Consider the following 21,503-nt stretch of genomic DNA (forward strand, 5'->3'; position numbering starts at 1 on the left):
AAAATAAAAAAGAAACAAAGCGATTATTATTGTATCGTTACGGATAAATGTTTTCAAGTTCGATCAGGTTTAAATCAGGAGACCTATATGTAGAGATGAAAAATCTATTTTAGATATACTGTAGGCCTAACATAGGTGTTGTAGGTCTTTTATTGATTTTATTTTTTGGTGCTACACGTTCCAGGTTTAGGACTGTAACCACTAGAGGACTTGAAAATGAGCCGGAGCTGAGAGGATCACCAAAACTAAAAAGGTATTTTGGTTTCAGTGCATTTTCTTAAAAAACATATGTACAGTTGAAGTCGGAAGTTTACATACACCTTAACCAAATACATTTCAACTAAGTTTTCACAATTCCTGACATTTAATCCTGGAAAAAATGCCCTGTCTTAGGTCAGTTAGCATCACCACTTTATTTTAAGAATGTGAAATGTCAGAATAATAGCAGAGAGAATGATTTATTCAGCTTTTATTTATTTCATCACATTCCCAGTGGGTCAGAAGTTTACATACATTCAATTAGTATTTGGTAGCATTGCCTTTAAATTGTTTAACTTGGTCAAACGTTTTGGGTAGCCTTCCACAAGCTTCCCACAATAAGTTGGGTGAATTTTGGCCCATTCCTCCTGACAGAGCTGGTGTAACTGAGTCAGGTTTGTATGCTGTAAGTATGCTTGGGGTCATTGTCCATTTGGAAGACCAATTTGCGACCAAGCTTTAACTTCCTGACTGATGTCTTGAGATGTTGCTTCAATATATCCACATAATTTTCGTGCCTCGTGATGCCATCTATTTTGTGAATTGCACCAGTCCCTCCTGCAGCAAAGCACCCCCCACAACATGATGCTGCCACCCCCGTGCTTCACGGTTGGGATGGTGTTCTTCGGCTTGGAAGCCTCCCCCTTTTTTCTCCAAACATAACGATGGTCATTATGGCCAAACAGTTCTATTTTTGTTTCATCAGACCAGAGGACATTTCTCCAAAAAGTACCATCTTTGTCCCCATGTGCAGTTGCAAACCGTAGTCTGGCTTTTTTATGGCGGTTTGGGAGCAGTGGCTTCTTCCTTGCTGAGCGGCCTTTCAGGTTATGTCGATATAGGACTCGTTTTACTGTGGATATAGACACTTTTGTACCTGTTTCCTCTAGCCTCTTCACAAGGTCCTTCGCTGTTGTTCTGGGATTGATTTGCACTTTTCGCACTAAAGTACGTTCATCTCTAGGAGACAGAATGCGTCTCCTTCCTGAGCGGTATGACGGCTGCGTGGTCCCATGGCGTTTGGAAATTGCTCCCAAGGATAAACCAGACTTGTGGAGGTCTACAATTTGTTTCTGAGGTCTTGGCTGATTTCTTTTGATTCCCCCATGATATCAAGCAAAGAGGCACTGAGATGGAAGGTAGGCCTTGAAATACATCCACAGGTACACCTCCAATTGTCTCAAATTATGTCAATTAGCCTATCAAAAGCCATGACATCATTTTCTGAATTTTTTTTAAAGGGACAGTCAACTTAGTGTATGTAAACCTCTGACCCACTGGAATTGTGATATAGTGAATTATAAGTGAAATAATCTGTCTGTAAACAATTGTTGGAAAAATGACTTGTGTCATGCACAAAGTAGATGTCCTAACCGACTTGCCAAAACTATAGTTTGTTAGCAAGAAATTTGTGGAGTGGTTGAAAAACACGTTTTAATGACTCCAACCTAAGTGTATGTAAACTTCCGACTTCAACTGTATATAGCCTATCAATATGTAGGCATACTGTGTAATAAAATCGATAATTGTGAATGTGAATGTGCTTTTGCAGATCATACAACCATGCCGACGACCATTGGTGGAGATCAGTAGACAAAGGGCTGGACAACGGGCCGCACTGAAAAAACGCATGGTTCTACAGAATACCAACTGGGATGGATCCCGAGGCAAATGTGGCCTCTTTATCAACATCTTCATGCATTTGTTAATAAAATGATGATACAAATACTCTCGCCAGTTTTGATCCTGCCTGGGCCTGCAGGATGCAAATTTCTTAGTTTGTCAGATGAATCATTGGATCAAAACTACAGAACAGTACAAAACAAGAGAACACACATGGTTCATGTTGTGAAAAAAAAAAATAATATATATATATATATATATATATATATAAATATATATATATAAAAATATATATACATGGATGGCACCACCCGTATGTATAAATAAAATATATATGGTTCCCGAGTGGCGCAGCAGTCTAAGGCACTGTATCTCAGTGCAAGAGGCATCACTACAGTCCCTGGATCGAATCCAGGCGGAGTCACATCCGGCCGTGATTGGGAGTCCCATAGGGCGGCGCACAATTGGCCCAGCATCATCTGGGTTTTGCCACTGTTCCTAGGCTGACATTGTAAATAAGAATTTGTTCTTAACTGACTTGCCTAGTTAAATTGTCACGACTTCTACCAAAGTCGTTGCCTCTCCTTGTTCTGGCGGTGCTCGGCGGTCGACGTCACCGGTCTTCTAGCCATCATTGGTTTTGTCTTGTCTTCTTACACACCTGGTTTCAATCCCATTCATTACCTGTTGTGTATTTACCCTCTGTTTCCCCTGTTTGTTATTCAGTATTGGTGCGCGACAGGTCCTCATACCCACTTTGTTTATCGTTTTATTAGTGTTTGATTCTCCTGCGCCTGACTTCCCTGCCACCTATACACACGACTCTGACAGAATCTGACCAAATAATGAAGTCAGCAGGAGAAGATACCCCGGCCATGGAGGTGGAGGAGCGCGGCATGGAACACACGGAGATGATTGACAATCTGAGTGCCGCCATGGATTGCGTTGTCCAGAACATGGACCGCTGGGAGAGACAGGGAGTTTTTCCAGCACCTCCACCAGCACAACCGGGGTCTCCCCTGAGCACCCTTTTCCCGCCTGAACCCAGCAGGATCCATTTATCCGTGCCTAAGGGGTACGACGGAGATACTGCCGGCTGCCAGGGTTTTCTCCTCAAACTAAGCTTGTATCTGGCCACGGTCTTCCCAGTTCCATCTGACCGTGAGAAGAGTTACGCCCTCGTCTCTTGCCTCACCGGGAAAGCCCTGGAATGGGCCAGCGCGGTGTGTAGAGAGGAAGATGCAGCGTTGGACCATTTTGAGGAGTGCACCTGCCATTTCAGGACAGTATTCTACCACCCACCTGAAGGCAGATCGTCGGGTGAGCTCCTCTATCATCTGAGTTAGGGGACGAGGAGTGCACAGGAGTTTGCTCTGGAGTTTAGGGCCCTGGCTGCCGGCGCTGGATGGAGTGACAGGGCCCTGATCGACCATTACCGTTGTAGTCTACGCGAGGACGTCCGTCGGGAGCTGGCCTGTAGAGACACCACCCTCACCTTCGACCAGCTGGTGGACATGTCCATCAGGCTGGACAACATGCTGGCTACTCGTGGACGTCTAGATCGGAGTCTGGTTGTTCCATCCTCTCGCACCCTCTCTCCCGAACCTATGGAATTAGGAGGGACGGTGCACAGGGAGAACGGAGGGGGTTCCCGCTCGAGCACCATCTATGGTTGCAGAGGGCACACTGCTGGTCGGTGCCGGGTTGGTTCCTCTGGGAATAGAGAAGGCAGGCAGGGCACTCTGGCATCACCCCAGGTGAGTAAGCACCATTCTCATCCCGAGCCCTCTGTTGCACTAATGTTTGTCTCTGTCACTTTTCTGGATTTTTCCCTGCATTCCCAGTATAAGGCTCTAGTAGATTCAGGCGCAGCTGGGAATTTCATTAATAAAAGTTTAGCTCATATCTTAGGGATCCCTATTGTTTCTGTGGATATGCCTTTCCCTGCTCATGCCTTAGTCAACCATTAGGGTCAGGGTTTATCAGGGAGGTAACCGCACCTTTGTGTATGATAACGCAGGAGGGTCACAAGGAGAAGATGAGTCTTTTCCTTATTGATTCTCCTGCGTATTCTGTGGTGCTAGGCCTACCCTGGTTAGCTTGTCATAACCCCACTGTTTCTTGGCCACAGAGGGCTCTCACGGGGTGGTCGCGAGAGTGCTCAGGTAGGTGTTTAGAGGTTTCCGTTGGTGCTACTACGGTGGAAAGTCCAGACCAGGTCTCCACCGTGCGCATTCCCCCAGAATATGCCGATATGGCTCTCGCTTTCTGTAAAAAGAAGGCGACTCAATTACCACCCCATCGACGGGGGGATTGTGCGATGGATCTCCTGGTAGATGCTGTATATCCCACGTTTATCCCCTGTCGCAAGCGGAGACGGTATGTCTCTGAATCCCTGCGCCAGGGGTACATTCAGCCCTCCATTTCACCCGTCTCCTCAAGTTTATTTTTTGTGAAGAAGAAGGATGGCAGTTTACGCCCGTGCATTGATTACCGAGGTCTCAATAAAATCACGGTGAAATATAGTTACCCGCTACCTCTTATAACTACAGTTATTGAGTCAATGCACGGGGCACGCTTCTTCACAAAATTGGATCTCAGGAGTGCGTACAATCTGGTGCGTATTCGGAAGTGTGATGAGTGGAAGACGGCATTTAGCACCACCTCAGGTCATTATGAGTACCTTGTCATGCCATATGGGTTGATGAATGCTCCATCAGTCTTCCAATCATTTGTAGATGAGATCTTCAGAGACCTGCATGGGCAGGGTGTAGTGGTGTATATCGATGATATCCTGATATACTCAGATACACGCGCTAAGCATGTGTCCCTGGTGCGCAAGATGCTTGGTCGCCTGTTGGAGCATGATCTATATGTCAAGGCTGAGAAATGCTTGTTCTTCCAACAATCCATCTCTTTCCTAGGGCATAGGATTTCCACATCAGGAGTGGCGATGGAGAGCGACCGCATTGCAGCCGTGCGTAATTGGCCAACTCCAACCACGGTAAAGGAGGCAGCGCTTTTTAGGATTTGCCAATTACTACTGGAGGTTTATCCGGGGTTTTGGTCAGGTAGCTGCAACCATTACGTCACTGCTAAAGGGGGGCCCAGTGCTCTTGCAGTGGTCTGCTGAGGCGAACAGGGCTTTTAGGCACCTGAAGACTCTGTTTACCTCGGTGCCTGTGTTGGTGCATCCGGATCCCTCTTTGCCATTCATAGTGGAGGTGGACGCATCTGAAGCTGGGATAGGAGCAGTGCTCTCTCAGCGTTCGGGTGTGCCACTGAAGCTCCGCCCCTGTGCTTTCTTTTCGAAGAAGCTCAGCCCGGCGGAGTGAAACTATGATGTGGGGGACCGGGAGCGGCTAGCTGTCATAAAAACCTTGAAGGCATGAAGGCATTGGCTCGGGGGGCTAAACACCCTTTTCTCATCTGGACTGACCATCGCAATCTGGAGTACATCCGGGAAGCGAAGAGACTGAATCCTCGCCAGGCAAGGTGGGCCCTGTTTTTCACTCATTTTGTGTTTACTCTTTCTTACAGACCAGGCTCCCAGAACGTTAAGGCAGCCGCATTGTCCCGGCTGTATGACACAGAGGAGCGGTCCATGGATCCCACTGCCATACTCCCAGATTCGTGTTTGGTGGCGCCAGTAGTGTGGGAGCTGGACGCGGACATTGAGCGGGCGTCAAGTGCAGAGCCCTCTCCCCCTGAGTGTCCAGCTGGTCGTCTGTACGTTCCGTCTGCTGTCCACGACCGATTGATCTATTGGGCACACACGTCACCCTCCTCTGGTCATCCTGGGATAGGTCGGATGATGCGCTGTCTTGATGGGAGGTACTGGTGGCCCACTTTAGCTAAGGACGTGAGGATTTATGTTTCCTCCTGCTCGGTGTGCGCCCAGTGCAAGGCTCCTAGACACCTGCCCAGACGTAAGCTACATCCTTTACCCGTTCTACAACGGCTGTGGTCGCACCTGTCGGTGGATTTTTTTAACTGATCTTCCACCTTCAGGGTGTCACCACGATCCTGGTCGTTGTGGATCGGTTTTCGAAGTCCTGTCGTCTCCTCTCTTTGCCCGGTCTCCCTACGGCCTTACAAACTGCGGAGGCCCTGTTTACACACGTTTTCCGGCACTATGGGGTGCCTGAGGATATAGTGTCTGATCGGTGTCCCCAATTCACATCAAGGGTCTGGAAGGCGTTCATAGAACGTCTGGGGGTCTCGATTAGTCTTACCTTAGGTTTTCACCCCGAGAGTAATGGGCAGTTGGAGAGAGTTAACCAGGATGTGGGTAGGTTTCTGCGGTCTTATTATCAGGACCGGCCTGAGGAGTGGGCGAAGTTCGTGCCCTGGGCAGAGATGGCCCAGAACTCGCTACGTCACTCCTCTACTAACCTTACTCCCTTTCAACGTGTTTGAGGGTATCAGCCGGTTCTGGCTCCTTGGCATCAGAGTCAGACCGAGGCTCCTGCGGTAGACAGTTGGTTTCGGCGTGCTGAGGAAACCTGGGAGGCAGCCCACGTCCACCTTCAGCGCACCATAATGCACCAGAAAGTTGACGCAGGCCGTCACCGCAGTGAGGCACCGGTGTTCGCACCAGGGGACAGGGTCTGGCTCTCGACCCGAAACCTGCCCCTTCGCCTGCCCTGCCGGAAGCTGGGTCTGCGGTTTGTGGGGCCGTTTAAAGTCCCGAGGAGAGTGAACGAGGTATGTTATAGGTTACAACTTTCCACTAATTACCGTATTAACCCCTCATTCCATGCGCCTCTACTCAGTCCGGTGGAGACTGGTCCGCTCCAGGAGGCTGAAGTGCGTGATGTTCCTCCGCCTCCTCTAGACATCGAGGGGGTCCCGGCTTACTCTATTCGATCCATATTGGATTTGAGACGTCGGGCGAGGGGCCTTCAGTACCTCGTGGACTGGGAGGGTTACGGGCCGGAGGAGAGATGCTGGGTTCCGGTGGAGGACGTGTTAGATCCTTCCATGTTATCAGAATTCCACCGTCTCCATCCGGATCGCCCTGTACCTCGCCCGCCGGTGTCGTCGCACTGCTTGAGCCGCGCGTGGGGGGGGGGGGGGGGGAGTACTGTCACTCCTTTTTCGGGCGGTGCTCGGCGGTCGACGTCACCGGTCTTCTAGCCAACATTGATCCATTTTTCATTATCCATTGGTTTGTCTTGTCTTCTTACACACCTGGTTTCAATCCCATTCATTACCTGTTGTGTATTTACCCTCTGTTTCCCCTGATTGTTTGTTATTCAGTGTTGTGTTGGTTCTGTATTGGTGCGCGACGGGTCCTCGTAACCACTTTGTTTATCGTTTTATTAGTGTTTGGAGTATACTTAGTTTATTTGTTATTAAATATTCCATCACACTCCGTTTGATTCTCCTGCGCCTGACTTCCCTGCCACCTATACACACGACTCTGACATAAATAATCTTCTTTATTTGTAATGTGTTTTGTTTGGTCAATTGTTTTGTTAATATTAATTCACATTTGTGGTGCCACTAAATAAACAATTAATTATTTAAATCCAAATTGTCAATATTTTTATTATTATTATTAAAATATTTGTTATAATGGAGGGAGGGTGGACAGGAAGTTAAAAAAATTAACCCCAAAGGGTTCTTTGAGGAACCATTATAAGGGGTGCTCCGAATAACCTTTTTCAAGGGTTCTATCAAAGAACCTATAGGGGTTCCCCCTCAGTTTCAATTTGAAGAACCCCTAAAGCATACTACAGGAACCTTTTCTTTTTAGAGTGTAGGTGTCACGGCATTCATCGGGAGAAGAAGAGGAATCGTCAGACCAAAATGCAGTGGGGTACGTGTTCATATACGCTTAACTGACTGAACACTGAATACAAAATAACAAAAAGAATAGCCGAAACAGTTCTGCAAGGTGCAACCAACACTAAACAGAAAATAACCACCCACAACTATCAGTGGGAAAACAGGCTACCTAAGTATGGTTCTCAATCAGAGACAACAAAAGACAGCTGTCCCTGATTAAGAACCATACCCAGCCAAAACATAGAAATACAAAACCTAGACATACAAACATAGAATGCCCACCCAAATCACACCCTGACCAAACAAAAAATAGAAACATACAAAGCAGTCTACGGTCAGGGTGTGACAGTAGGAGTAAATGTCAGTTGGCTTTTCATAGCCGAGCATTCAGAGGTCAAGACAGCAAGTGTGTGAGAGAGAGTGAGAGAAAATATTGAAACACACACAGTAAAGCGTGTTAATGAGTTCCGAGAGCCGATCTGTTATCCAACGATTAGTTTAATAGCCCGGCTACTGTGTGAAAATCCCCGCCAACAAGCAATAGCCTACCTGCGTGTGGTCAACTATTTCAGCACTGTTTCGCGCTGCTCTGACACAAGCAAGACTACTTAATAAACATAAACATTTCAAAACAGTTTTTTTTATTAACCCTGCATCTTAATTGTGTAAAAGCCCCTTAGATATTAATTTAGAATCCTCAAAATGTAATTAGATCTACTACTGTGAAATAAATGTGTATGTAGAGGGGTAACTTTCTTCACCAGTTCCCTTACCATTTTGTACAATTGTGTGATTAGCCTAGTTAGTGTAACTGTAATTTTGGTCTTCACTATCACAAAATGTAAAACTTTTAATTGCATTCATGAATTAAATCTCTTTAGCCGACATGTTGCGGTTCATCTGATAAAGGATTGACTCCATCTATAAGCCCAGGACGGTAGTAAAACAGGCAGTAAGATACACTAAAAGAAAGGGAACACATATATAACCGTAGAAAATGGCTGCAGGTCGGAGGGCCATCTAACAAGTGCAGATCAGAGGGCCATAAAGCGAAACAGACCAAATAAATACTCCCGCACGGATAAACGGCGGGAGTATCTATGACTCTCTGAGGACTGGGTAGGGTAGGGGGCCCACACCCTCCGCTTCTCCCTTCCCTCGGCACAGGGTTCTTGACCGGGAGGGTGGCTTCGGCTCTCGCCCAAGCTCGGATCCCTGCATCTCCATGTCGCCTGGGTTACGCCGGACCGGCTCCTTCCCCCCTTTCCCCGTTAGGCACGGTTGCGTGGCGCATCCCCAATATCAAGGTGCACATGGGCCGATTTATATAATGAATATGAATTCGGAGGGAATAAATGATTAAATATTAAAGCATTCGCGTTTTAAGAATTGCGTGTGTTCAATTATTTGTGACATTGTGGCATTTAAAGCATATTGAAGTTAGAAGCAATAGAATTTGAAGCAATAGCCTACCCGCGTGGTCAACTATTTCAGCACCATTTTGTGCTGCTTTGAGACAAGCATGGGGACTGGTCTTCATACATCAATGAGACTTTTATTTTCATTGAATCTCCATTTGGGTATTGGTTAGACTACAATTAGGGTGTGGAAATGTTAGGATTATTTTGCTTATAGAACTGTAGCCTACTCCCGACCGGTCACGTTGTATAGCGCCATATTTTCCTAAAGGAAACCCTGAGGGTTTCGTTTTAGTTTATTCTTGGAAAGAAACACCATAATATTAATCAAATTAATTAAGCTACATTTCTTAAAATCAATCTCTTTCCTATGCTCTTTCAAAAAAGGTTTTAAATTCTCTAGTACAGCCAATATTGAAGACTGTCAAATGCTCCGCTGGTGGTCAAACTAGCACTAACTAGCATTAATGGCAATAATGGCTGACAATTAAATAACATGCCATAGAATTCTGTGGCAGCTCGCAAGGTGTGCTGCAGTATGACACAACTTTTACAGGAAGCACTACTGTAAATCCTGGCCCTTTAAATGTTCTAATCAGGCTGCAGTGATACTGGGTATTGTCATTGTTGAAAAAGCTGAATTTATAATAAAACACCTTGTATTGTACTTTGGCCTGTCTCTGTGGTTGCCATGCGATCTTAGAACTGCTTGTGAAACATAAACCTACCATCATATGAGGTAAGTGTTTGGTCTTGGTCTCCATCACAACTCTTGGTCTGTGAAAACAAAGCAAGACTGCTTTAACCCTTCTTTATCAAGCAAATAATGCACATTCTGAAATAAAGAAAACAGAGGACACCAGTAGCTACCTGTGTTCCAGCTTTCTTTTTCTCATGGATGGTGGTATCATGTCCTTTGTGGATTGTCTCTGCACACTGACTACAGATCATCATCTGGTATGTCCTGCAGAACACCTCCAGAGGACTGTAGTCATGTTGGCAGAGTTTCTGCACCTGGTCTCCAGTCACATCCACCAGTGTGTGTCTCTGCAGTGCTGCTATTGTATAGTGCTGTCTGATGTGGGTCTCACAGTAGGACACACTGCAGGTCAGACAGAACTTCACAGCTTGGACCTCAGAGCAGATATCACAAGGTACCTCTACTGGCCTGGTGGGAATTGGAAATAACAGTTATCAAATATATTGATCAAAATAACCTGATCCATTCAGTTTAACACATAATGTCCTGATAATATAACACATGGTAACCTATCTATCTGTTATCATGATAATATAACACATGGTAACCTACCTATCTGTTATTATGATGTGTATTTTGTTTTACATTAAGTCACAGATCTTATATTTCATGAGGTCAGCATTATTATGACATATGGTGTGGTTTTATTTACAGCTGGGTGCAAATCAGAATCTCACCCTTTGTTTCGTAGAGAGACCCCTCCTTTGAAACTAATAGGAATATCCATGGATTCGCCACTCTTCATTGATAGATTACCAGAGGAAATGGACTCTTCTGTCTCTGGAGAGCCCCTAGTAGTACAAGACAGTCACGCAAAACACACACAAAAAACGAATAACACACTAAATACTAAACACAAAAAAATACAATAAAACAATACTTTTTTCCCCCTCTTCTCCAAATAATAATTATCTGAATCACCACAATGTGAATTTTAACTTCTCTTCTCCTAGCCAACTAACATAATCATTATCGGCACTAATGGACTTTTCCAGGTAGAACATAGAACATAAAATCACACCCTTCATTTTGCTGTTAGGTCCCCTCTTTGAAATGAATAGGGATATTCATTGATTGGTTACTCTTCGTTGATATACAACCAGAGGAAATAGACTGCTCTTTCAACGTGGCACTGTCATAGGATGCCACATTTCCAAAAAGTCAGTACGTCAGATTTCTGCCCTGCTAGAGCTGCCCTGGTCAACTGTAAGTGCTGTTATTCTGAAGTGGAGACGTCTGGGAACAACAACGGCTCAGCCGTGAAGTGGTAGGCCACAAAAGCTCACAGAATGGGACCGCCGAGTGCTGAAGCGTGTAGCGAGTAAAAATCGTCTGTCATCACTACGGAGTTCCAAACTACCTTTGGAAGCAACATCAGCACAACAACTCTTCATGAAATGGGTTTCCATTACTGGTGGTACTAGTACTCCCTGTATATAGCTCCATTATTGTGTATTTAATTGTATTCCTTGTGTTACTATTTTATTTAATTATATTAAATGTTTTATTTTGATAATAATTTTTTATAAAAGCATTTCACGGTAAAGTCTACACCTGTTGTATTCAGCGTATGTGACAAATACAATTCTATTTCATTTGAACTACCACTGGCTGTTACGGTTTTCTTCCGTCGAAGGAGAGTCGGACCAAAATGCAGCGTGGTATTCTTGATACATGTTTTAATGAAGACAAAAACATGAACTATACAAAAACATACAGTGAAAACCGAAACAGCCTATCTTGTGCAAACAAACACAGAGACATGAACAATCACCCACGAAACACTCAAAGAATATGGCTGCCTAAATATGGTTCCCAATCAGAGACAACGATAATCACCTGCCTCTGATTAAGAACCAATTCAGACAGCCATAGACTTAGCTAGAGAACCCCACTAAGCCACAATCCCAATACCTACTAAAACCCCAAGACAAAACACACCACATAAATAAACCCATGTCACACCCTGGCCTGACCAAAATAATAAAGAAAACACAAAATACTAAGGCCAGGGCGTGACACTGGCCCTTGATCTGTACTCACAGTCATTTAAACTTACCAAATGTATTGGTTAGAATTAAAGCAATTATAACATCTCATCATACTTAGGGTCATTGTAGTGGCGGCAGGTAGCCTAGCGGTTAAGAGTGTTGGTTTGAATCCCCGAGCCGGGAAGGTGGAAAAATCTGCCGTTCTGCCCTTGAACAAGGCAGTTAATCCCCAACAACAACTGATCCCTGGGCACGGATGACATGATGTTGATTAAGGCAGCCCCCCACACCGCTCTGATTCAGAGGGGTTGGGTTAAATGTGGAAGACATATTTCAGTTGAATGCATTCAGCTATGCAACTGACTAGGTTCTGCCTAGAATAAGATGTCCTGTTTACTATGCTGTAATTCAGCATCCTTCATATAATTCATACAAACATATATGGTATATATTTGAGAGGTGGGTTGTATTTTCGGTCAAAATCCTACTCATGTTAATCTATTACATAATTATAACATAGGATCTAAAAGTGTTCAACAAGAACACAAACACACCTCATATCAGGGTTCACGGTCTCATCAAGATCCTTGTTTGGTGATCCATCTCTATGTCTTTCTTTCGTGATGGCTCCACCCTCAGCCCCCTGATGATAACTCATTATAACTCTCAGAGAGGAGGCCTCACAATCCTGAAGAGGACTGGTCTGGTCCCATATCAATCTGTAAATAAGAAGAGTGAATACCATTATATTAAATCGTTTCAGCACAAAAGCAGAGTAGGCCTACTGTCTGCCTGCTGTAATGGGGATTTAAATTGACATTATAAGGATATTCTGTAAAGTATTTTGTACCGAATGCAATTGTGAAAAACACTATAGGCAGAAAAGGTGTTTATGAATAATATCACTGTGTAAATAAGTTTAATAAATACAATATTTAACCCAGCAATATAGACTACGTTATCTAGTAATAGTTTAGCCCACTTGATATGCATAATTATAGGAATTATCGTCATATTTAGTCTATTTCGTGGCGGTCCTCTTTTAGGAAATTTTATTGGCCTAGGCTGAACACAAGTCACCCCAACCTGGTCATGGCTAGATGGGTTATAGTTTGTCAAACATTTTTTTTAAAAAAAATTTTTAACTAGGCAAGTCAGTTAAGAACAAATTCGTATTTTTCAATGATGGCCTACCCTGGATGACGCTGGGCCAATTGTGCGCCGCCCTATGGGACTCCTGATCACGGCTGGTTGTGATACAGGCCGAAATCGAACCAGGGTCTATAGTGACGCCTCTAGCACTGATATTCAGTGCCTTAGACCGCTGCGCCACTCGAGAGCCATAAGCCTAACCCTTTTCCTAACCTTAATCTAATTCTCATAACCTACTACGTTAATTATCCTGCCTAACCTGCTGTGTAATTTCTCCTAACCTACTGTGTAATTTCTCCTAACCTCTACGGGATCGGTGTCCCTATGCCTGGACCGTTGTTGCTAATGTGCGCTATCCTAACCTGCTGTGTAATTTCTCCTAACCCACTAGGTGAGGGCCCTGGCAGAGTCAACAAAACGAAGGAGCTGATCGTGGACTTCAGGAGACAGCAGGGGTAGCTCACCCACATCCACATCGAAGGGGCCTCGGCGTACACATCACTGACAATCTGAAATGGTCCACCCACTAAGAAAGTGTGGTGAAGACAGCGCAACAGCGCCTTTTCAACCTCAGGAGGCTGAAGAAATTTGTCTTGGCCCATAAGACCCTCACAAACTTTTACTGATGTACCATTGAGAGCATCCTTTCCTGCTGTATCACCGCCTAGTATGGCAACTGCACCGTCTGCAACTGCAGGGCTCTCCAGAGGGTGGTGCGGTCAGCTCAACGCATTACCGGGAGCATACTGCCTGCCTTCAGGACAGCTACAGCACCTGGTGTCACATGAAGGCTAAGAAGATAATCAAGTACCTCAGCAACCTGAGCCACGGCTTGTTCACCCCGCTATCATCCAGAACATGAGGTCAGTGCATCAAAACTGGGACCAAGAAACTGAAAAAAGCTACTATCTCAAGGCCATCAGACTGTTAAATAGCCATCACTAGCCGGCTACTACCCTTGCTTACTTATCCCTGCACCTTAGTGGCTGCTGCCCGATGTACATAGACATGGAACACTTTAATAATGTTTACATACTGTTTTACCCATTTCATATGTACAGTGGGGCAAAAAAGTATTTAGTCAGCCACCAATTGTGCAAGTTCTCCCACTTAAAAAAGATGAGAGAGGCCTATAATTTTCATCATAGGTACACTTCAACTATGACAGACAAAATGAGAGAAAAAAAATCCAGAAAATCACATTGTAGGATTTTTTATGAATTTATTTGCACATGATGGTACCATGTTAGTGTTTTTGCGTGCGCTCTTCGTTCTTTTCCTTTTCTATTGAACGCATTATTCTCTGGTTGAAATATTATCGTTTATTTAGATATTAGACAACCTGAGGATTAATTAGAAACATCGTTTGACTTGTTAGGACAAACTTTACCTGTAACTTTTTGGATTCGTTTGTATTCATGTTGAAGGAGTGGATTACTGAGTCAAGCACTCCAACTAAATGGACATTTTTGGGATATAAAGAAGGACTTTATCGAACAAAACGACCAATCATTGTGTAGCTGGGACCCTTGGGATTGCAAACAGATGAAGATCATCAAAAGGTAAGTGATTTATTTTATCGCAATTTGTGATTTTGTGACCACTGTCCTGGTTGAAAGATAATTTTGGTGTGGGGCGATGTCCTCAGATGTCATTACGCTTTCGCCGTAAAGCCTTTTTGAAATCTGAGATTCTAAGCTTTTGAACCATGCAAGACACTTGTATTTTCATGAATGTTTAATATCACGATTTTGTATTTTGAATTTCGCGCTCTGCAATTTTACCGGATGTTGACGAAGCTAGCATCCCACCGATCCCAAAGAGGTTTTAAAGTAGCCATCCTTCGCCTTGATGACAGCTTTGCACACTCTTGGCATTCTCTCAACCAGGTTCACGAGGTAAAAACCCGGAATGCTTTTCATTAACAGGTGTGCCATGTTAAAAGTTAATATGTGGAATTTCTTTCCTTCTTAATGCATTTGAGCCAATCAGTTGTGTTGTGACAAGGTAGGGGTAGTATACAGAATTTGGTAAAAGACCAAGTCCATATTTTGTCAAGAACAGCTCAAATAAGCAAAGTGAAACGACAGTCCATCATAACTTTAACACATGAAGGTCAGTCAATACGGAAAATTTCAAGAATTTTTAAAGTTTCTTCAAGTGCTGTCGCAAAAACCATGGCTCTAAAAACTGTCTCTAATAAATAAAAAAAACTGGCTCTAATGAATACCGCCAAAGGAAAGAAAAACTCAGAGTTACCTCTGCTGCAAAGGATAAGTTAATTCGAGTTAACTGCACCTCAGATTGCAGCCCAAATAAATGCTTCACAGAGTTCAAGTAACAGACACATCTCAACATCAACTGTTCAGACGAGAATGTGTGAATTAGGCCTTCATGGTCGAATTGCTGCAAAGAAACCACCACAACGAAACTACCGCTTTCGAGTATATTACTCGCTAATGTCAAGGTAGATGAAATTAGGGCAATGGTTGCTTTCCAGAGACATCAGGGATTGTAACATACTCCGTTTCACGGAAACATGGCTCTCTCGCGATATGCTGTCGGAGTTGATATAGCCACCTGGATTCTTTGTCGCGCCGAAAGGAATACACATCTCTCTGGGAAGAAGAAGGGCGGTGTCACGCCCTGACCTTAGAGATCCTTATTATTCTCTATGTTTGGTTAGGTCAGGGTGTGACACAGGTGGGAAATTCTATGTCTTCAGTTTCTTTGTTTTTGGCCGCGTGTGGTTCCCAATCAGAGGCAGCTATCTATCGTTGTCTCTGATTGGGGATCATACTTAAGCAGCCCTTTTCCCACCATTAGGTTGTGGGATCTTGTTTTCTGTAGCCTGACAGAAATGTGCGCTTTCGTTTTTTGACTTTGTTATTTTGTTTGGTGTCATCAATAAAGATATGAAGTACACCTACCACGCTGCGCCTTGGTCTCCTTCTACCAACGAGAGCCGTAACAGTATGTTACATGATTAACGACTCATGGTGTAATTGTAAAAACATACAGGAACTCAAGTCCTTTTGTTCACCTGACCTAGAATTCTTCAATTTCAAATAGCGACCGTATTATCTCCCAAGAGAATTCTCCTCCTCTCGGTTGGATAACCTACTGGTCCCCCGCGGACGTTAAGAGAGGGCTCTGTCGATTCCCTTTCCCAACCTCAACACTCCGGGGCCTATGGAGCTGGGAGGAGCTGCGCACAGGGAGACTGGAGGAGGGGCTTTAACATGTACCATCTGTGGCCGCAGAGGTCACACTGCTGGTCGGTGCCGTGTTGGTTCCTCTAGGGTTCGAGGCAGCAGGCAGGGCTCTCCGGCATCATCCCAGGTGAGAAGGCACCATTCATCCAGAGCCCTCTGTTGCACACATGTTTTTGTTTGTTACTTTTTCTGAGTTTTCCCCGCATTCCCAGCATAAGGCGCTCGTCGATTCAGGCGCGGCTGGGAATTTTATTGACAGATCATTTGCCCATAGTTTAGGGATCCCCATCGTTGCCATGGATGTGCCCTTCCCCGTTCACGCCTTAGATAGTTGACCATTAGGGTCAGGGTTGATTAGGTAGGTCACCGCTCCTTTGGGCATGGTGACGCAGGGGGGTCATACGGAGAGAATTAGACTCTTCCTTATTGACTCTCCTGCGTTTCCCGTGGTGCTGGGCCTACCCTGGTTAGCGTGTCATAACCCCACTGTTTCTGGGCCACAGAGGGCTCTCACTGGGTGGTCGCGAGAGTGCTCAGGTAAGTGTTTAGGGGTTTCCATTGGTGCTACTACGGTGGAGAGTCCAGACCAGGTCTCCACCGTGCGCATTCCCCCAGAATATGCCGATTTGGCTCTCGCCTTCTCCAAAAAGAAGGCGACTCAATTACCACCTCATCGACGGGGCGATTGTGCGATAGATCTCCTGGTAGATGCTGCACTTCCCAGAAGTCACGTGTATCCCTTCTCACAGGCGGAGACGGAGGCAATGGAAACATATGTCTCTGAATCCCTGCGCCAAGGGATATATTCGGTCCGCCACTTCATCTGCCTCCTCAAGTTTTTTTTGTGAAGAAGAAGGAGGGAGGTCTGCGCCCGTGTATTGACTATCGGGGTCTGAATCAGATCACTGTGAGGTATAGTTAACCACTACCGCTCATAGCCACAGCGATAGAGTCAATGCACGGGGCGCGCTTCTTCACCAAACTAGATCTCAGGAGTGCTTATAACCTGGTGCGTATCCGGGAGGGAGATGAGTGGAAGACGGCTTTCAGAACCACCTCTGGGAACTATAAGTACCATGTAATTTCATTCGGGTTGATGAATGATCCATCAGTCTTCCAAGCCTTTGTATACAAGATTTTCAGGGACCTGCACGGGCAGGGTGTATATTGATGACATTCTGATAAACTCCGCTACACGCGCCGAGCATGTGTCCCTGGTGCGCAAGGTGCTTGGTCGCCTGTTGGAGCATGACCTGTACGCCAGGGCTGAGAAATGCCTGTTCTTTCAACAGTCCGTCTCCTTCCTAGGGTATCGCATTTCCACCTCAGGGGTAGAGATGGAGAGTGACCGCATTGCAGCCATGCGTAATTGGCCGACTCCCACCATGGTAAAGGAGGTGCAGCAGTTATTCGGGTTTGCCAACTACTACCGGAGGTTAATCTGAGGTTTTGGCCAGGTAGCGGCTCCCATACCTCACTGCTGAAGGGGGGCCCGGTGCACTTCCAGTGGACAGCTGAGGCGGACAGGGCTTTTAGTCACCTGAGGGCTCTGTTAACCTCGGCTCCCGTGCTGGCTCATCCGGATCCCTCTTTGGCGTTCATAGTGGAGGTGGACGCGTCCGAGGCTGGGATAGGAGCTGTGCTCTCTCAGCGCTTGGGTATGCCACCGAACGAAACTAGACGTGGGGGACCGGGAGTTGTTGGCTGTCGTCAAGACTCTGAAGGCATGGCAACATTGGCTTGAGGGGGCTAAACACCCTTTCCTCATCTGGACTGACCACCGCAATCTGGAGTACATCCGGGCGTCGAGGTGACTGAACTCTCGCCAGGAAAGGTTGGCTATGTTTTTCACCCATTTTGTTTTCACCCTTTCTTACAGACCAGGTTCCCAGAATGTGAAGGCAGACGCACTGTCCCGGCTGTATGACACAGAGGAGCGGCCCATGGATCCCACTCCCATACTCCCGGCCTCCTGCCTGGTGGAGCCGGTAGTGTGGGAGCTGGACGCGGACATTGAGCGAGCATCGCGTGCGATTTCTTGACCGATCTACCCCCATCACAGGGAAACACCTTGATCCTGGTCGTTGTGGATTGTTTCTCTGAGTCCTGCCGTCTCCTCCCTCTGCCCGGTCTCCCTACGGCCCTACAGACTGTGGAGGCCTTGTTTACGCACGTCTTCCGGCACTACGGGGTACCTGAGGATATAGTGTCTGATCGAGGTCTGGGGGTCTCGATCAGCCTTACCTCAGGGTTTCATCTCGAGAGTAACGGGCAGGTGGAGAGAGTAAACCAGGATGTGGGTAGGTTTCTGAGGTCCTATTACCAGGACCGGCCAGGGGAGTGGGCAGCGTTCATGCCCTAGGCAGAGATGGCCCAGAACTCACTCCGCCACTCCTCCACTAACCTTTCCCCCTTCCAGTGTGTATTGGGGTATCAGCCGGTTCTGGCTTCTTGGCATCAGAGTCAGACCGAGGCTCCTGTGGTGGACGATGCCGCCCATGTCCACCTTCAGCGCGCCGTGCTGCGCCAGACAGTTGGCGCAGACTGTCACCGTAGTGAGGCCCCGGTGTTCGCACCGGGGGACTGGGTCTGGCTCTCGACCCGAAACCTTCCCCTTCGCCTGCCCTGCCAGAAGCTGAGTCCGCGGTTTGTGGGGCCATTTAAACAGCTTGGAAAAATCCAGAAAATGATGTAATGGATTTAGAAGCTTCTGATAGGCTAATTGACATCATTTGAATTTCCAAACGCCTGAAGGTACCACGTTCATCTGTACAAACAATAGTACTCAAGTATAAACACCATGGGACCAAGCAACCGTCATACCGCTCAGGAGGGAGACGCGTTCTGTCTCCTAGAAATGAACGAACTTTGGTGCGAAAAGTGCAAATCAATCCCAGAACAACAGCAAAGGACCTTGTGAAGATGCTGGAGGAAACAGGTACAAAAGTATCTTTATCCACAGTAAAACGAGTCCTATATCGACATAACCTGAAAGGCCGCTCAGCAAGGAAGAAGCAACTGCTCCAAAAATGTCCTTAAAAAATTCAGGCTACGGTTTGCAACTGCACATGGGGACAAAGATTGTACTTTTTGGTGAACTTTTCTGATTAACAAAAATATTACTGTTTTGCCATAATGTCCATCATTATGTTTGGAGGAATAAAGGGGAGGCTTGCAAGCCGAAGAACACCATTCCAAACGTGAACCACGGAGTTGGCAGCATCATGTTGTGGCGGTGCTTTGCTGCAGGAGGGACTGGTGCACTTCACAGAATAGATGGCATCATGAGGGAGGAAAATTATGTGGATATATTGAAGCAACATCTCAAGACATCAGTCAGGAAGTTAAAGCTTGGTCGCAAATGGGTCTTCCAAATGGACAATGACCCCAAGCATACTTCCAAAGTTATGGCAAAACGGCTTAAGGACAACAAAGTCAAAGTATTTGAGTGGCCATCACAAAGCCCTGACCTCAATCCTATAGAAAATGTGTGGGCAGAACTGATAAAGCTGGTGCAAGCAAGGAGGCCTACAAACCTGACTCAGTTACACCAGCTCTGTCAGGAGGAATGGGCCAAAATTCAACCAACTTATTGTGGGAAGCGTGTGGAAGGCTACCTGAAACTTTGACCCAAGATAAACAATTTAAAGGAAATGCTACCAAATACTAATTTGGAAATGCTACCAAATACTAATTGAGTGTATGTAAACTTCTGACCCACTGGGAATGTGATGAAAGAAATAAAAGCTGAAATAAATATTTCTCTCTACTATTATTCTGACATTTCACATTCTTAAAATAAAGTGGTGATTCTAACTGACCTAAGACAGGGAATTTTTACAATTATTAAATGTCAGGAATTGTGAAATACTGAGTTTAAATTTATTTGGCAAAGGTGTGTGTAAACTTCTGACTTCAACTGTACATCATCCCTACTGCTTCTGATCTGGCGGACTCACAAACACAAATGCATTGTTTTAAAATTATTATTCATTTTCAAAACAAGAAAGTTGTGCTGTCTGCTTTGCTTATTAAAAGGAATTTGAAATGATATATACTTTTACTTTTGATATTTAAGTATATTTGATCAATTACATTTACTTTTTATACTTAAGTATATTTAGAACCAAATACTTTTAGACTTTTACTCAAGTAGTTCTTTACTGGGTAACTTTCACTTTTACTTCAGTAACTTTCTACTAAGTTATTTACTCAAGTATGACGATTGGGTAATTTTTCCACCACTCCAAAAGCGGTATACTCTCTAGCCAAGTCCTTGCCCATGCTGGAACAGACGCTATAATGAATGGCATAGATACAAAAATGAGTCCTCTATCTATCTCTATGTCCCCAACGCTTTTTACGCATCCATTTTGTCAAGTTTGACGAGAAGCGACTCTGACAGGAAGTCACAGGCCTGTTCTGAAATCTGTATTGCCTACTACCTACATAATGTGTACTACTAATCGTGCTATATACGATTTAGAGACGTGCTGTTTAAAAAAAATGTATGCAGTAAGCAACAAATATCAACATACTTGTCTCATCGTTCATTTGGGTACAATGCGTCCTACCTCAAAGGTGTGCAGGGAATTATAGCCGAAATGAGTATAACATCCTGGCATTTAAAGAATACTTGAGTTTCCAAATTTCACATATAAAACGTTATATTTTAGCATACCTAAAATGCACACTATTTAGAACACAAGTATTTGGACACGGCAACTGTAAAAATGTAACGGGACTCAATTAGGCTTATGAAATAGCTGTATACAATACACACGACTGTATATTGTTTCTTTCTAGATAAGTATGTCTTATTTTAGGATAAATATATGAATATATCTGCTAAATCTCAGCGTCAGGTAGCTGTGTAAAAGAACACTTCTCGTGGTCCTCCTTGTGCGCACCCCGCCATTATGCTAGTGGCCCTAGTGGGGTACTAGATTATTTTACTTGCCGTTTATTAGAAAGAAGTTGAAAAATTGGGCCTTTATTATAAATGCAAGTTTCGTTGAATAAGAATCGACTCCCAAAGAATCTTACACCTGACTTTCATAATAAAAATATGAACCTACCATTTCTCCTGCTGTCTTGCAAGTCGAACAACCTGGGTGAAGCCACAGAAAGAGAGAAAAGTTGTCGAATTTACTTTCAGTTTCTAACAGGAAAGAACTTCGACAAACAAAACCCGCTTTAAAACAAACTGATCAAGGTTTTCTAAGAGGCAGAATAAGTATTTCACATTTTTGAAATGTTTGTGGTGTAAATTATTGATAGGGTCAAATTAATT

At 44.9% G+C, this 21,503-nt stretch overlaps 1 protein-coding gene across 5 annotated transcripts in view; it reads right to left on the reverse strand.

Moving 5' to 3' along the window:
• The window catches only part of LOC110518902 (fibronectin), a 54,965-nt gene extending 33,579 nt beyond the window's left edge, over positions 1–21,386 (reverse strand). For all 5 annotated transcript variants that reach the window (XM_036934019.1, XM_036934020.1, XM_036934021.1 and 2 more), the window contains exons 1-5: positions 21,289–21,386; positions 12,398–12,562; positions 10,530–10,643; positions 9,963–10,260; positions 9,821–9,869 (exon numbers count right to left, since the gene is read on the reverse strand). In XM_036934019.1, the coding sequence (XP_036789914.1) occupies positions 9,821–9,869; positions 9,963–10,260; positions 10,530–10,643; positions 12,398–12,501 (565 nt within the window). In that variant the 5' untranslated portion in view covers positions 12,502–12,562; positions 21,289–21,386. The remainder of the gene's footprint in view (positions 1–9,820; positions 9,870–9,962; positions 10,261–10,529; positions 10,644–12,397; positions 12,563–21,288) is intronic.
• Between the last annotated feature and the right edge of the window lie 117 nt (positions 21,387–21,503).

The sequence above is a fragment of the Oncorhynchus mykiss genome, chromosome 10 (genome assembly GCF_013265735.2).
Source record: "Oncorhynchus mykiss isolate Arlee chromosome 10, USDA_OmykA_1.1, whole genome shotgun sequence".
Classification (NCBI taxonomy): Eukaryota; Metazoa; Chordata; class Actinopteri; order Salmoniformes; family Salmonidae; genus Oncorhynchus; species Oncorhynchus mykiss.